The 15,998-nt window shown below is 43.4% G+C and overlaps 1 protein-coding gene across 1 annotated transcript in view; it reads left to right on the top strand.

Annotated features, from left to right (window-relative positions):
• Positions 1-15,998, top strand: part of LOC111873084 (chondroitin sulfate proteoglycan 4) — a 259,855-nt gene that overhangs the window by 218,074 nt on the left and 25,783 nt on the right. Inside the window, exons 5-16 of the mRNA XM_033754985.1 lie at positions 850-1,225; positions 2,223-2,438; positions 2,884-3,141; positions 5,056-5,253; positions 6,028-6,267; positions 8,112-8,453; positions 10,233-10,427; positions 11,072-11,344; positions 12,955-13,299; positions 13,679-13,828; positions 13,954-14,357; positions 15,365-15,491. Of these exons, the coding sequence (XP_033610876.1) occupies positions 850-1,225; positions 2,223-2,438; positions 2,884-3,141; positions 5,056-5,253; positions 6,028-6,267; positions 8,112-8,453; positions 10,233-10,427; positions 11,072-11,344; positions 12,955-13,299; positions 13,679-13,828; positions 13,954-14,357; positions 15,365-15,491 (3,124 nt within the window). The remainder of the gene's footprint in view (positions 1-849; positions 1,226-2,222; positions 2,439-2,883; positions 3,142-5,055; positions 5,254-6,027; positions 6,268-8,111; positions 8,454-10,232; positions 10,428-11,071; positions 11,345-12,954; positions 13,300-13,678; positions 13,829-13,953; positions 14,358-15,364; positions 15,492-15,998) is intronic.

Raw genomic sequence — 15,998 nt, 5'->3', positions numbered from 1 at the left:
TCGGATGTATATCAAACACGTTCCTTTCTCCTATGGACAAATATGCTCATCTCGTTTCTTCTAGAATATTGTCGCGTGTATGAGTGTATCTATAGACGGGGTATGGAATGGCAATTGGATTTTTCGAGCACTTACAGAACGTAACTACAAATAACTACAGTGTTAACGCTAAATCTCTAATCCTATAACTCGCTACAGCACGCAGTAAGTCTCGGTCTGCTGTATCTTCACCGGTTGTCGCCTGGTAACGGCTTCCAACGCCGTAGCTTCCTCAGCCTCAGTGTTCACGTCCTTACTGGGTGGCGACTGTCTCACAACTAGCTCCTACTCTTCTGACTGCTGCGTCAAGGCTCATTCGTAATCGCAGCTGCCCCTCGTTGTATAGCCTCGGCACGGACTGCACAGAAAGCACCGCCTCCAGCAGTCCCTCCATTGTTGCGTGCGTTTATTTCGCCATCGTTGCGGGTCTACACAACACAGTATACCTGTTTCCAGTTTGTTCTGTTTCTTGTTCTTCATACCCTCTCTGGATACAGCGGTTTTAATGTTCTTTGAATTTTTTAACTTTTGTGCCTTTTTAAGAAAAGAATGAACTAAAGGGCTGTAAACCTTTCTTCTGTGCAAAGTCAAGACAATAATATCGTTAAGAATTACAGTGATTTAGGCGCACTTCTTAAAAGACTCTGCTCTGTGGAGTAAGCCAATATTTAAAAAAATGTAGGAATGACAATTTTAAATCAATCTCTGTAACACACATCTGAGGTCTACATCAAATTTGAAAGCCCTGATGGTACGAATTATAATTGAATGTGATTTCATTTATAACAAGGACAGGTCTCTGTAATGCAGGTGGCAGTTTGAACTGAAGACCACGTCCCGACGTGGCGTCCTCCTTTACAACACGGGCTTAACGTCACGATCCGACTTTGTGGGTGTGGAGCTGGTAGATGGCCACTTACGCCTGCTGCTGAACAAGGGTAATGGAGTGCTTGAGCTGCGCAGCCAGTGGGCTGTGACAGACGGAAAGTGGCATGATGTGGTGGTGCAGTTTAACCCCACATTCATGGAGATCAGTGTGGATGGAGTGCCTGTCAGCCAAAGACTGCCGCAAGGGGGCAGCCGCTACCTTGACCTCGCAGAGACTGTATTTGTAGGTGGGATCGAACTGAACAAGAGATCACGAGCCCTGGGGCAGGGACTACTCACAGCTGACACCAGCTTCAAGGTGAGAGTGAATAAATCTTGTAAACATGTGAACTTGATGTGCTGATTCGCAGCACCCACAATCAAGGGGGCATCTAATGTTAGAACCAAATTTTGTGCTCTTGTTGCAGCCCTGTCTGAAGAGTCTGACAGTCTAATTCCTGCGGTTTATTAAAAAATGAACCTGATATTCACTTTCAGAGCACCTGATATTATTCCACAGTCGTCTGCATGGCGTGATACACAGGTGTAATTAATATCTGAATTTAAACTCTTCATGTCACTGTTGCACGAGTCTGTGTATATTATGGGAATATCTTACTTTTGTATTTGTTAAACAGTGGAATTCACCTGATGATAATCAAAAATGGTCGAAACATGTTGTGATATTAATAAAACAAATTGCATGGTATACATTCTTCAAGTTGTGTTAGATGGAAGAAGCCTAATAGAATAGTTTGCAAATGCGCAACAGGATACAGTCTATAGAGAATGTTATATAAGCGTGTACTTTGCTATATTCTACTGTAAAATGGACTCTGTCTTGCATCAAACTTGTCTGAGTCGTTGCTGTCTCTTGTGTATGAAGGTATCTAACATATTGTCACAGTTTAGAGTGACTCTCAACAGGGTTTTGGATTGGAGATTGGATTTATTGACAATTTACAGGTTGTAACATCAAATAACTATAACTCTGTCACTATTTCCACACATTACAGTTCACTACAACACTCAGTCTAGTGTTCCCAGTATGTTACTAGACATTTCCTGGTATTGGCTTCAACAATGGCTATTGCTCTACCTCCAGCCCTATTCCTTTGTTCACCGACTTCCATAAAGAACTAACTAAACTGACTTGTCCATTACTTATAACATCTCAGCAAGGATCCCATAGAAAACACAGGTCTTCTGTTATTGTAGTCCAACTGTTGCATTATTAAGAATCTGCTGCCTAGCAACATATCACAATATTATTTTTTGAGTGACATTCAAATTTACATTGGCTGCTGCTGCTCCAGGGTTGCTTACAGAGCATGATGGTGGAGAAGCGCCGTATAGGGATTCCTGATGCTCGAGTGACGCAGGGCATCCTGCCAGATTGTGTGTGGGAATATCCCTGTGTACAGGAGCCCTGTGTCCCTGGGTCTCAGTGCCTGCAGCAGGGCGTTGACTCGTTCCGCTGTGAGTGTGACCAACTTCTGTGTGTCAAGCCTGACTACCCGGATAGCTATAAGGTATTTCTTCTTTCCTGTTATTAAATTCTTGTAAGCCATTAGCTGATTAGATTGGTTCATAATACTTGCATCAAAACCGCCACAGCAGAAGAGACTGGCTTGAAGGTTGATCAGTTAATGCACCATTTCTGTCAAATATGTCATTCAAATGTTCAGAGGGAAAAAGGGGCTGTTACATGACGTATACCTATGTTCACCTTAAGGTTCTATGAGGAAGTGCTGTGGACTTCATGTGCACTTGCATTTACCCTGAAGCATCCTTGGGAATTTTAGTAGGTAATACTGTGACAGGGCTTGGCAGTCAAAGGGTTGATTAATTTGAAATTCAGAATAACTGTTGTATTAAATGCAGATGATTTTATACTGAATATTCTTGATGTATCTGAACTGCACTAAGTGTCTCCTAGAATGAAGAGATCCTAAATTTCTCAGCTGTTTCCTGCAGGTGTTCTCAAAACCTACACTGGTGATGGATCTAGAGATTTTGGTGCTGACACCGCTCCAAGTGGCAGAGGGAGACAACACACTGATCACTACAACCAACATTGATGTAGTGCTTGATTATGCTAAGTTTGGGGTTCGAGATTCTGGGGTACTGCTCCATGTGGTTGATCACCCACGCCATGGGAAACTCTCTGTGGATGTGTGGGATACGTCGGCCACCAGGCTCATGTTCACAATGCTGGACCTGGCCAAAGACAAGGTGAGACCTGATATAACTTCCATTATAACTTTCCAAATTCCTAACACTGAACAGTTATGTTCTAATGTAATACATTTTCTCATGTGACTTAACTCTTTCATGTGGGAGAATTTTAAGCCCAGCCCCACAATGCAGTGCTGGAGAAGTTTCCACCAGGAATTTTAAATTCGGTTGTGCCAAATTACACTGGCTCTTAAACTAATAATAGGCGTTCTTTCCTCATCATGAGAGTAAAATTTACTCTGTCAGGAAAAATAAAAATAAAATTCTCTTGAAACGTTTTTAATATTTGCATTTGGTAAATGTTTTCTTACTGTCAAAATGCCTGCTAACAGCTGATTTATGATCGACACTTTCGAGATCATTTACAAGGTGCTATTTGAAAGTTTCCAGACTAGGTAAAAAAAGAAATGCGGGCTTAACTTTTTCAATTTTGGTTGCCATCTCCTTCAAAATAGTCTCCTTGGAACATATACAGCGAGCCCAATGTTTTTTCCATGCCTCAAAAGCACTGTGGAATTGTCGTCAATACTCCAATGGACAAACCACTTCTTCGGAACAGTTTGTTGGCCCTGAAAAGGACCGTGGCTGCTGAGATGATTGATCGGTGAGGTAGTGCGGCGCGCGCCGGTAAGGAGAAAGGCTAGTTGCGGTGAGTGGAGTGGCCGCAGTGCGACCGTGGCAGCTGGTTGCTTGGTTGCCGTGCGGCAAGTGATGGAGGTTGCTCGATCGCAGTGCGGCGGTTGCTGGTGAAGGCTAGTCGTCGAGCGCGGTCGTAGTAGCCATGAGGCAGTGGCTACGCCAGAGGCCCAGTGGGTCGGACCGTAACACGACCACCGGCGAGTCCAGGCGCGGTGCCCCAGTGAGTCGGGTGTGAGAGCGCTGGAGGGCCGAGGCAGTCGTGCCTGGCGCAGCCTGCCGATGTCTCCGAAGACCGAGCGCTGGCGACGAAGCCTGCTGGCTGAAGTTGCTTGCTGTGTGGCTGAACTGAATTGAACTGAATCGATGAACTGAATTAAACTGCATGACTCTGCTCTTTTATACACTGGTCGGTGGGGCGGAGCCAAACTCGAAAGTGAGGAGCAAGAATTGATTGGCTAGCGCGCGTAATGGTGTAGACGCGGGCTGTCGCTGAGCGTAGTATAAATGCGATCGTTTGAAGCAATCTGATTGGTTAGCGCGCGTGATGGTGAAAAGTGATGTGAAGAGCGAGCGTTGCAGAAATGCGTGATAATGTGGGATGTTCCCACAGCACCATGGAAGTCTTTTTCCTTAATGCTGTAGAGTACTGCTTGCAATTCCCTTTGGATGTCAGATGCTGTTTCAAAACGTCGTCCCTTCAGCATGAGTACTCATTTGTACGTAGCCCATAACTCCACTGCGGCAAATGGCAACTGAGCAGCATGCAGTGCAGGGTACTCCAAATGGAGAGGTTAAATAAAATGGAAAAATATTATTTTTAATAATTTAAATTAACGTTTTAAAGTTTTTTGTGATCCTGTTTGTTTTCCAATTTCATAGTATATTTTGTAAAAATTACATAGCCTTTCAGTGTGTTAAATAACTTACAAGCAGTTGTTGCAACATTTTCATCAGTATTCTGCACGAGTGAACTGAGAACTGCTCAGTTAATAAGAACACGTTACTGTAGGCTGGAAAACTGGGATTTGATAAGGCAGGATTTCTCTCTTCATTTCTGTTTCACACATTCTCTGGGGCCCATCATGCTCCATGTCCAGTAAATACAATCATCTCCTCCCCAGAATTAAAGATGACAGAGCTTTAAATTGACTACACACTTCTAGCAAGTGTTGAGATTTGGAATGTGTGGAGCTCTGCCTCTGCTGTTCCATCTACCTTCATGATATATGTGAAGAAAAGTCAGAACTGCTTGCATTTCGTATCTGTCTATAGGTACGCTATCTTCATGATGGTTCTGAGAATCACCAGGACAGCATTGTATTAGAGCTTGAATTGGCCCCAGGACCAGGGTTTGTGCTGCCAAACTATCTCCAGGGACATCACCGCTTTGTACTGCATGTTAACATCACACCAGTCAATGATCCTCCTTCCCTGACCCTACCTCCAGGGACCGTCCTCAGACTAGCCCAGGTAAGTCAATATCCTGACACTCAGCATGTTAAACAAATGAGAGCTGTGTTTATAGTTACACTGCATTTAGAGCAGTAATGCGCCATGCTTTAATTCTGAAGGCTCTGGTTTGAATCTCATTTGGGATACTGCCTGGTCTCTCCAGATGATTGTTGGCTCATGAGAATCCGCTGTAAAATAACTCTCAATTTACCCTGTAACAAAACCATAAATTAATCAAGTCAAATTATATGATAGTATCACATGTGAACCACAACTGCTACCTTCCATATTTTTTTTAATTCGTTATTAATCATGAACCTGTCATTAAACCAATATAAACTACATAACTGTGAAGCCATCGTCAAAATTCCAATAATAGAACTCTTCTTTCAGCCTGCGGTGTATTTTTCTTTATTGCTAGTGGGGTGGGACTAAGTCCCTTGTACTGCGGCCACTTCTGGCCTATTGTACCAGCCCCAGATGATAGGTGAGGGTGATTGTGGAGCAATTGGTGGATTGGCAAGGGAAACCGAAGTACTCGGAGAAAACCTGCCCCGGCGCCACTTTGTCCACCACAAATCCCACTTGACCAGACCCGGGATCGAACTTGGGCTGCCGAGGTGGGAAGCCAGTGACTAACCGCTTGAGCTGTGGTGCGGCCTAGTCTGTGGTGTAAGGTGAAATACAGTTTTGTAGCTTATTTGAGGCTGTAGTGTAAAGTGTGTTATAATAGTGTACAACAGAGTATTGTAGCATCTCCAGGTTGTTTCTTACATATTCTTGAATTCTCAGGGGACACGTAAGACATTGACTGCAGAGATTCTGAGGGCTGAGGACCCTGATAGTCCGGGTGCTGACCTAGTGTATACAGTGCTCAGCCAGGGAGATGCAAAGGAGAAAGGATATGTGGAGCGTATCCAAAGCCCTGGAACCCGCGTGGACACATTCACGCAACAGGAAGTGGATCAGGGGCTCATCGCTTATGTGCATCGTGGCGGGGAACCTGGGTCCAACACTCGACTGGCTCTACAGGTGTGAGCAAAGCACAGACACTCACTGGAAGGTGCAGAGGGAGGGGAGCAGAGGCACATGGTTTGTTAGCTTATGTAGCAAGGCACTCTGCCTGTGACTAGCACTTCTCGCTGTCCCTCTGCATCTTTGTTGGTGTATATTCACTCTTCTGAAGTATTTGTCTCTTCCTGTTATGCAAACACTATATCTGTCTATGGCTCTACAGCCCTTTGTTGGATCCTGGCCACTTTTTCAGTTTTTTGATCATTTACTCAGCCGATATGACTCCTTGGATGGGGGATCAGCCCATCACCAGGCCACTACCTGCACACAGGAGAGCACAAACACAGAATAAATGCGCACAGACATCCATCCCTTGAGTGGGATTTGAACCCACATTCCCAGCATTCGAACGAGTGAAGACAGTTCCTGCCTTAGACAGTACAGCCACTGTGATTGGCATTTGAATACTATAAGTTGCAGCTCACTGACCATCATCAGGTGTACAAAGAACAGCTGCACACAGCATCAAAAGAACACCATTGCACCATCAGACTATGTACACTAGACCCACGACATGTGCAGACAACAAAATCACCACAGCATGATATTCTATAAATAATTTAAAATACTGTATAAGCGTCTTACAACTTTAAAATGCAGAATGTCGCAGCCTGATAACGGGGCAGCACTATGCTCTACAGCCTGTACACCTGATGGTGGCAGCCAGTTGGGCAGAAACATGTAGTGTTCGAATAAGAGGAAGAGGTGAACGCTCTTGGAGGGGAGGAAGTGTGAGTACACAGTGTGGCAGGGTGGTGCTGTGTAATACTATGTCACAGAGGTTGTCTGGAGTACAATCAGGAGGCAAGACTCCTTATGTACTTGACCTAGAATGAAGGACATGTCATGTGTTTTTCAGAGATTTGCAAGGAAAGGAATGAGAAAAGACACCAGACATTTTAGTTAGCGCAGTCAGAGCCTCAACTGGGATTGTTTACATACATGCCAACGTGGTTGCTCATTATACCTTGATATTCGGTCTTCACCTCCTCAGCATGGCAACACGATAAAACTCTGTGACACAGCAGTGTATGTAGGATGGCTTCTGCACTGATACTGGCCTCTATATCATCTGCACAAACACAGAGTCAATTGTTCTTCCTCACAGAAAGAGTAAACAAATCACTAGTATATAGTCATGAATTTAGAGTTCTTGAAGTTCAATCCTGAATGTCAGAGTTGAGAGGACAGTGCTTCTACTTTGTATGTGTGATGTCATGAGTTCACATATCAACACAGAGGCTAGCTAATCTGAATTAGATCTTTGTATGGTTTAAATGTCAGGATTATAAAGGTAAAATTATACCTGTGCTTAAATGTGTACCACACCTTGATATAAAAAGAAATGGAAGTATAGCTCCACGTATTCCTAGCCTCAGAACTAACTGAAAGTGAGTGGTCAGCTTCACACCCCTAGCCACTTTATCCACAAGGAAATGGCCCCCAGCAACTCCTGGATAGGAGAATTGGTAGGCCCCAGATGCTATGGAGAACAAAAAAATTTCTTGCTCCTGCCTGGAAACGAATCTTGACACTTAGCATGTAGTCTAATCGCTGTGCTGACTGAACTATCCTGACTTATCATATGTCAGGGTATTATCCCAGGTTTAGACCGTGACAGTCACATTCTGCGGCCTTTCCAACTCACTATTCACTAATTGTTCTATCATGCAACACTGTATAACGTTTGCTACTGGCACCCTTCGTAAATAAACAGAAATTGTAGCCTTCCCTGACATGTGCTGAAGTTTGAGGTTAGGAGGTTCCAGAAGTGGATTTCAGAACTTCTTACACTGTGCCAGGTCTCTGATGGGATTGAGACGAGTCCAGCTGCCTTCCTACGCATATCAGCATTCCCTCTGCAACTGCGGCTTGTGAACAACACAGGACTGGTGCTAATCCACCGAGCAGCAACCCACATCAGTGCTGCCAACCTCACATTCACATCTAATGCTGAGGACGATGATTTAGATGTGCGGTATGAGCTTGTAAAGCCTCCTCAATTTGGGGTAGTGCAGCGTCTGAGAGGTGGAGCCACTGATTTGCAGTGGCAAGCTGTAGAACACTTCACAAGCCATCAGCTGGCAAGAGATCAGATTCGGTACTTGCACACTTCAGGGGAACCCACACATGATAACTTCAAGGTACGTTACTTTGGAAGTAAGGTTCTGAACTTGTATTCTGTGTGATATGGTACTGGTTTTACTGACAGACTTGGCTCATGATTCTCCTGAGCCAGGCCAGACAAATGCCAGGATAGTGCACTGAAATACTCCATGAATGTCTCTTTCCAAATCCTTATGCACTCATTACAATTCCAAATGAAAGTACTCGCAGCCCCAGGATGAGTGGGTATAAGGCTTGATATTGAGTTGTTCTCTTTGACTTTGGGCAACTTTACAATTTTAAGTGCGTAGGGTCTTATGTAGTTTTGTCATTACTCCGATGACAACCCACTTCTTCGGAACAGTTTGTTGGTCCTGAAAAGGACCGTGGTTGCTGAGATGCTTGACCGGTGAGGTAGCGCGGCGCACGCCGGTAGGGAGAGAGGTTAGTTGCGGTGATTTGACTGGCCACAGCGCGGCCGTTGCTGGAGGTTGCTTGATCGCAGCGCGGCGGCTGCTGATGAAAGGCTGGTCGTTCAGCGCGGTCATAGGAGTGATGAGGCAGTGGCTACGCCAGATGCCCAGTGGGTCAGACAGGGACACGACCACCGGCGAGTCCAGGCGAGGTGCCCCAGTGAGTCGGGTGTGAGAGAGCCGGAGGGCCGAGGCAGTCGTGCCTGGCGCAGCCTGCCGATGCCTCCGAAGACCGAGCGCTGGCGACGAAGCCTGCTGGCTGATGTAGCTTGATCGAAGACTGAAGTCAAACTGATGATGCCGGTTTGTGGCTGCTTCTTTTTATACACTGCTCGGTGGGCGGAGCGAAACTTGAAATTGAGGAGGAAGAATTTGCAGGGCGCTGATTGGCTAGCGCGCGTGATGATGTAGATGCGGGGCTAGCAGCGAGCACAGTATAAATGCTAACGTTTGGAGCAATTTGATTGGTTAGCGCGTGTGATGGTGAAAAGTGATGTGAAGAGGGTGCGTTGCAGAAAATGCGTGATAATGTGGGATGTTACCACAAGTGCATAACGGAATGACAAACAGCTTATGAAATGAACATATTTAGAGTGGCTGACACTTCAACTGCAGAGGCTGGAAATCAAAGAAGCCACAAGATCTTTTGCATTTCATATTGCTGCAAATTCAACTGAAGTCAAACAAAAATCCATTACCATATAATGTGACATTTGACTTTAGTCTACATCAAGAAATAATCTTCTCCTTTTGTGGCATCATTCTGCTTATTCACTGGCCTGAGAGAATGAATTGTTATTGCTTTATTTTCAGATTTTTATCTTAAAATTACACTCATTTAGTAAATTGTTGGGAAAATAATACACAACACACCACTGTAGCTGAAATACAATCCTGCTCACTATTGCTCATCGACTTTACATTAAATTGAACTTTGTATTACCTCTGCAGTTGGAACTGGTAACTTAGTGCTTTATCACTTGCAAATCATAAAGTATATAAAAGCACCAAATGCTTGCTCTTGTCTCACTATTCTAGCATCTACCCTAACAAGTAGTTTGGGATAGCAGCAAAAGATGGCAGCATTGGGAGATATACTTGAATTGGTATTACAGCAACCACCTTTTCCAGAAAAATTTAATCTAAATGGAAGCATAAAGGTCAGTGCATCCTTAAGTAGACAGAAAATTGGTCAAGTTTGACCTGTTCTAACCACAAAGTGCTTCACATTTTCTACATTAGAGGATAGTAACTGGTGGAAATAACTTCGTGTTTGTGTCAGTATATGAAATAATGAAGGTTTGCAGAAGCATGGAAGTCCTTAACCTCACTTTCTGACATCAGTTCAAGGTGTCTGTGATGGAGGTGCGGAATCCCACTGTGTACGACTTCAGAATCACATTCACGGAGCTCCACCTGGTGCCAATCCACACGCACAGCTTGCAGCTAAATGGATCTCGTGAGGCCCTTGTCACTGATAAGCAGCTTCTGTATCAGACACAACCACTCCCGACAGACAGCACCAAAATCGTGTTCCAGGTATGTAATCTTGTTGTGCTATGATGCAGAACACATCAATACCCTAACACAGATGTAACATTAACCAACTATCTCCACACGAAAGTCCTTTTTAGAAGCTAACAGTTTCTTAGCAGGTCAAGAAATAATCTGCCTTGTATGGAATCTGACTCTTATTTACTGTGAAGATTATTGTCTTCTATGAGGAAGGCACTGTCTTCAGCTTTATGCTTTTACCACCAGGATGAAGACAGCAGGTTCCTCCAAAATTTTATAACAATCTACCAAACTACACGGCGTCATATCCTCAGAAGACAGTAGTCTCCATAATCATCATCATGAGAACCTTAGATATCATGTTAATTACCATGTTCACAAGGGCCCACAACTGGTTTCTGTCCTATTACCTATCTTCATGCCAATTTTCTCTAAGATTTTAATATTATCATGGCAATACCTACAATCCCCAAGTTCTGTGTTCACTCCAAGTTTTCTGGGGAGAACTCTGTGTACATGTCCAATTCATCTCACTTACTTTGAAGAAATCATCCTAATGGCATTTGTGACTCGTAAAAATTGTGAAGCGCCTTATTATGAAATTACTTCCATCCTCCCTTCTTACACGTGTGTGAGTGTGTGAGAGTTGGTATCCCTTGGATTGGCAGGTGCTGCGCCCCCCACGGTATGGCACACTTCACTCCAGCTCTTCCATGAAGCACCATCGACTGCAAAGTGGGGACACCTTCACTCAACAGGATTTGGACTCTGCGCGCCTGCGCTACAGACTGCACCGCAAGGCATACTCTCACGTGCATGATGACGTCACATTCCGAGTGTCCGCCCCAGAATGTGTGCCTATATCTGGAGCGCTCGAACTCCTCCACATTCCATCTGGAGAGACTCGCAACGAGGTGCGGGCCACACTTGAGAGACTCCAGGTGAGAGGAACATCCTGCAGAACATATGGTACTTATGTGTACCACCAATTTTAATATTAAGTAATCTGACATTTTCCCCACAAATTGTATGCAGACAGCAACTGTTTCACTGACACTTAAGATATTTTTGTAATTTTCTGTCTGAAACTGATCAATGGATTTAAACAAATTCAGTATTTGCAGGTCTACACTGAAAATTATTAGATGCATTTACTGTTAGCTCCCATTGTGCCCAGTGTCTTGATCTTGTGGTAAGGCAAGAGAGAATACCATTTTGTTCCCGGGCTGTGCAATTGCATTTCTGCATGACCTGACCCCTACATCTAGACTTGTAACTAACTCTAATGAGATGAAAGAATTGATATTTTTATGTGTGTTTCAAAAAATAACTTTAAATTATTTGTTAGTTCTGTCATATCTGCCCATATATAACAGTTGTAGGCATGCACCGAATTCTGTAGAGCTGTTCTCTGTTCTCAGTCTGATTTACTTTGGTTCATTCAGGAAGGTTGCTTTATTTAATGACTTAAATGAATTTACATAAACAAGAGTGTTTTAATACTTGTGCCTGCAGACTCCATCATTGGATTACTTGATGAACAGTGAGACAGAAATATCCCTTGCAAATATTTTGACTGAAAATCAGGGAAAATGCAAGTAAAGTTGAATGAGATGTGGCAACACAGTGTATGTTTCCCATAATCACATATTCTGTAAAATTGTATTATATCAAAATTTTACTAAGGCTATTTTCATATCAGTGTTAATCAAAGAACTGGTTTGTAGAGTCCAGTCTTCTGAACATCCATACATTTTGTAATCCTTTGAGTGACTGATATAAACATCTCTTTATTTATATCATATGCTAGCGGCCCCCGTAGTCTAGAGGTAACGTTCCCACCTCATGACTCGTGGTACACGGGTTCAAACCCGGCGGAGGTCGTGGAATTTTTAAGGACGGAAAAATTCAGGGAACAAGTCCTCCGGGAGGGACTTTAAGCTGTGGGTCCCATGTCGTAGCTTTCAGGCACGTAAAAGAACCTCATATCTCCAAAGGAGGTCACAGCCAAATTCAGGATGTTTCCCGCCCAACAGTAGTCTCTAACGCCTCCGATAGATGGGGGAGCCATTATAGATACCGCCAACCCAGTAGAGGCGAACTTGCTGGCTTGGTCGGGACTGATGGGACGCACCAATATCGGTAGGATATAGAGACTGGTAGAATATCATAGAGGGAAGCACAATGGACCAATACTGGTCTAAGTGCATGGGGAAACCCACCCTCTCCAATAACTAACTAACTAAATCATATGCTACTTGCAGTGTTCCTCTTCTATGATGAGAGTTTTCTATAAAATTGACACAGTTCAGTTTCAGCATTGTGTAATATTGAGTTTATATATAATTCATCCATAGACATGAAAGTCAGCTTCACCCCAAAGCATTTGGTTTAGACTCAGTTTAGAATTAAAAATCTTTGAGTAATTTTATACATAAAATATGCAGACATATTGATTTACACACCTTTCACTTCATGCATTCATTTTATTCACACCATGCTCACTACTCATATTACCTGTTCTGACCTGATGCTGTGCGTGCAACTGCAGGTGGTGGAGGGAGGGCGGCAGCCAGTTCTGCGCACACACCTGGATCTGACCACCAATGGAATCACAGAACTGATGTACAATGTAAGCCACGGTCCTCACCATGGACGCTTGGATGTGATGGATGTAGGACTTGTCACCATACTGCGCAGGAACACAGCCTACTTCTCATCACGTGAGCTCATGACAGAGCGTGTGTTTTATGTCCATGATGACTCAGAGACCAAACGTGATTCTTTCCACTTTGTAGCACTGTCATCAGAAGAAGAAGACTTCCAGTATGTGGGCGTTTTTCACGTGGACATACTCCTCAAGAATGACAACACTCCGGTTCGCGCTGTGGATAAGGTTTGTTCCCCCTGAAGTATGTTTACAAAATTTTAACGCAATTCGAAATTTCTTAAAACAGTGTTAAATTGGCACATATAAATAATTTTCAATTATGGATTTCCAAAGAAAAAACATCATTAGTTACTTATTGTATTTAGCTGTACGTAGACACACTTCAAAGTATTCTGTACAACTCACATGATAAAATATTTATTCTTCAATTTTCTTATGAAATTTCCAAGTTCATCTTTTATTTGGGAAGCGACATTACATCAGATTATAGCAGTACATTTCTTGATGAGATGAGATACTGCCAGCTTTATGATTACTATCTTGTGTTGTGGAGTGAATTATATTGATGTGGTTGAGTGGGCTACGTACATCGGTCTCGTAACAGGTGTTCCAGATTGTGACGGGTGGGGAGCGTCTGTTGACAGGGCGTGATCTGCGCTACTCTGATGCTGATATTGACACGCAGCCCAAGGACATCATTTATACCCGTCGGGGGATTCCCAATGGCGGCATCTATCAGGCCTCTGATCCCACAGTATGTTATTGGCTAAAATGAGATTGTTTTAGTAACAAAGAACTGCTGAGATATGTTGGTAGTGGTAGCTCGTTACACGTGCAGTATCTTGATGAACTAGTTTGTCATATCAGTGCTTTGTGTAGGTGCCCATGTTCGAGTTCACACAGGATGACCTGGACAACTTCCGTGTCCTGTTCCGTCATGAGGGTGATGAGTATGGAAAAGTTGGGCTGTGGATCACTGATGGACAGTTCTATGCTAATGGAGTACTGGAAGTTCGTGCTTCAGGCCCTTTCGTGGCAGTGGCAAACAATACTGGTCTCGTGGTGCAACGGGGTGGTGTGGGTGTTATCAGTGCTGTCAACCTCAGTGCAGAAACAAACCTGAACCTATGGGGACAGCAGCTGGAGTTTGAGGTGACAGAGAATCCACACCACGGCCACCTGCAACTGCAGCATGAAGCATCCCGCTTCACACAGCAGGACCTGGAGAATGGTCACCTTGCGTATCATCATGACAATGGCACAGCTGTTAATGACCACTTCAGGTGAGGCTTCCAGCTTTGTAGAAAAATGGCATAGTGAAAAATGCATCATCACCAGATTGTTACATTACTATTAGTAAGCTATTATATTAGGCAACGCCATAGCTCAAGCAGTTAGTCGCTGGCTTCCCACCGCGGCAGCCCGGGTTCGATCCTAGGTCTGGTCAAGTGAGATTTGTGGTGGACAAAGTGGTGTTGGGGTAGGTTTTCTCTGAGTACTTCGGTTTCCCCTGCCAATCTTCATTCCACCACTTGCTCCACAATCACCCTTACCTATCATCTGGGGCTGGTACAATAGGCCAGAAGTGGCCGCAGTACAAGGGACTTAGTCCCACCCCACTAACATTAAGAAAAAAGTTATTATATTTAAAAGAAATTCATATAGGATATTGGTGGGAAAGCCAGAAGGAAAGAGACCATTGGGAAGACCAAGGTGTAGATGGGTGAACAACATTAAAATGTATCTTAGAGAGATACGATGGGATGGTTTGGATTGGATTAATCTGGTTCAGGATAGAGACCAGTGGAGGCCTCTTATGAACACGGTAATGAACCTTCTGGTTCCTTAAAATGCTGGGAAATTCTTGAGTAGCTGCAGATTTGGCTTCTCCTCAAGAAGGGCTCAGCTCCATGAGTAAGTAAGTTATTATATTTATATTGCTATATTAATTGTGTTTTCGGCATGTGGTGAGAACTCAAGTCACTGTACTGGAGACTTCATTGAGCATACAGAATTCTTCTTCCATGCAGCTTGCATGCCCAACACATGATGTGCCCTCAGAGATATTTCTCACAAAGAATATAACCTCTTATTCCATGAGTATGGGAGCAGATTTGATTTGATTTGATTTGATTTATTCTTTAAATTCAATAAATCCTTTTTGGCGAAGCCTAGGATGTTGAACAAGTCACAGTGAAATCAAAACATACACAAGAACAGTTCACAGAATAGAGCTCAGTCACATACAGAACAATCATAATATAGAACAAAGCACTGTGTTCCATTTTAGGTTCCGTGTTGATGCTGGAGGAACAACAGCCGAGGGAATGTTTAGTTTCCGAGTGTTTCCAGCCTGGTACTGGGAACCTCTCATTGTTGCCAACAATCGGACACTGCATGTGGAAGAATCAACAAGTGTTACAATANTAGCCGCTGCAGCACTTTAGACATAGGGCGAGTAACCCTAACAATTTTAAATTTAAAATTTAGAGAAAAAAAAAATTTAAAAGATTTTAAAATTAGAACTAAAGATTTTATAGTGCTACTACAGGTACGTCAAAATTAACGTGTGTAAAATAATCTACATCCAGACAGATATCAACGAAGTAGATGTTGATAATAACAAGAAAAGTGTTTTAAATGTTAAATTTTGGGCTGAGTGCAGTGTGACAGTGACGTGAGTGTTATACACCTGATGATGGCCGTCTGAGGCCGAAACATGTAGTGTAGGTGAACAAGATCAAGGACACATAATATATTGTTTGCACTTGGGACAGAATTTGTATCATTATATCATTTATTTAATGGTAATTACAACCCATACTATTACAATGCTGTTGACCCTTTAGAGAAAAATGGTTAATATATATGGCCCCTGCTGCTTTAATATCAGGAAATGTAGCACTTTGACCACACTGTGTATT

This window comes from Cryptotermes secundus, unplaced genomic scaffold, assembly GCF_002891405.2.
Source record: "Cryptotermes secundus unplaced genomic scaffold, Csec_1.0 scaffold1269, whole genome shotgun sequence".
In the NCBI taxonomy this organism is placed as follows: domain Eukaryota; kingdom Metazoa; phylum Arthropoda; class Insecta; order Blattodea; family Kalotermitidae; genus Cryptotermes; species Cryptotermes secundus.
The sequence above is the reverse complement of the archived record's forward strand: the minus strand, read 5'-3'. Positions and strand labels throughout refer to the sequence as shown.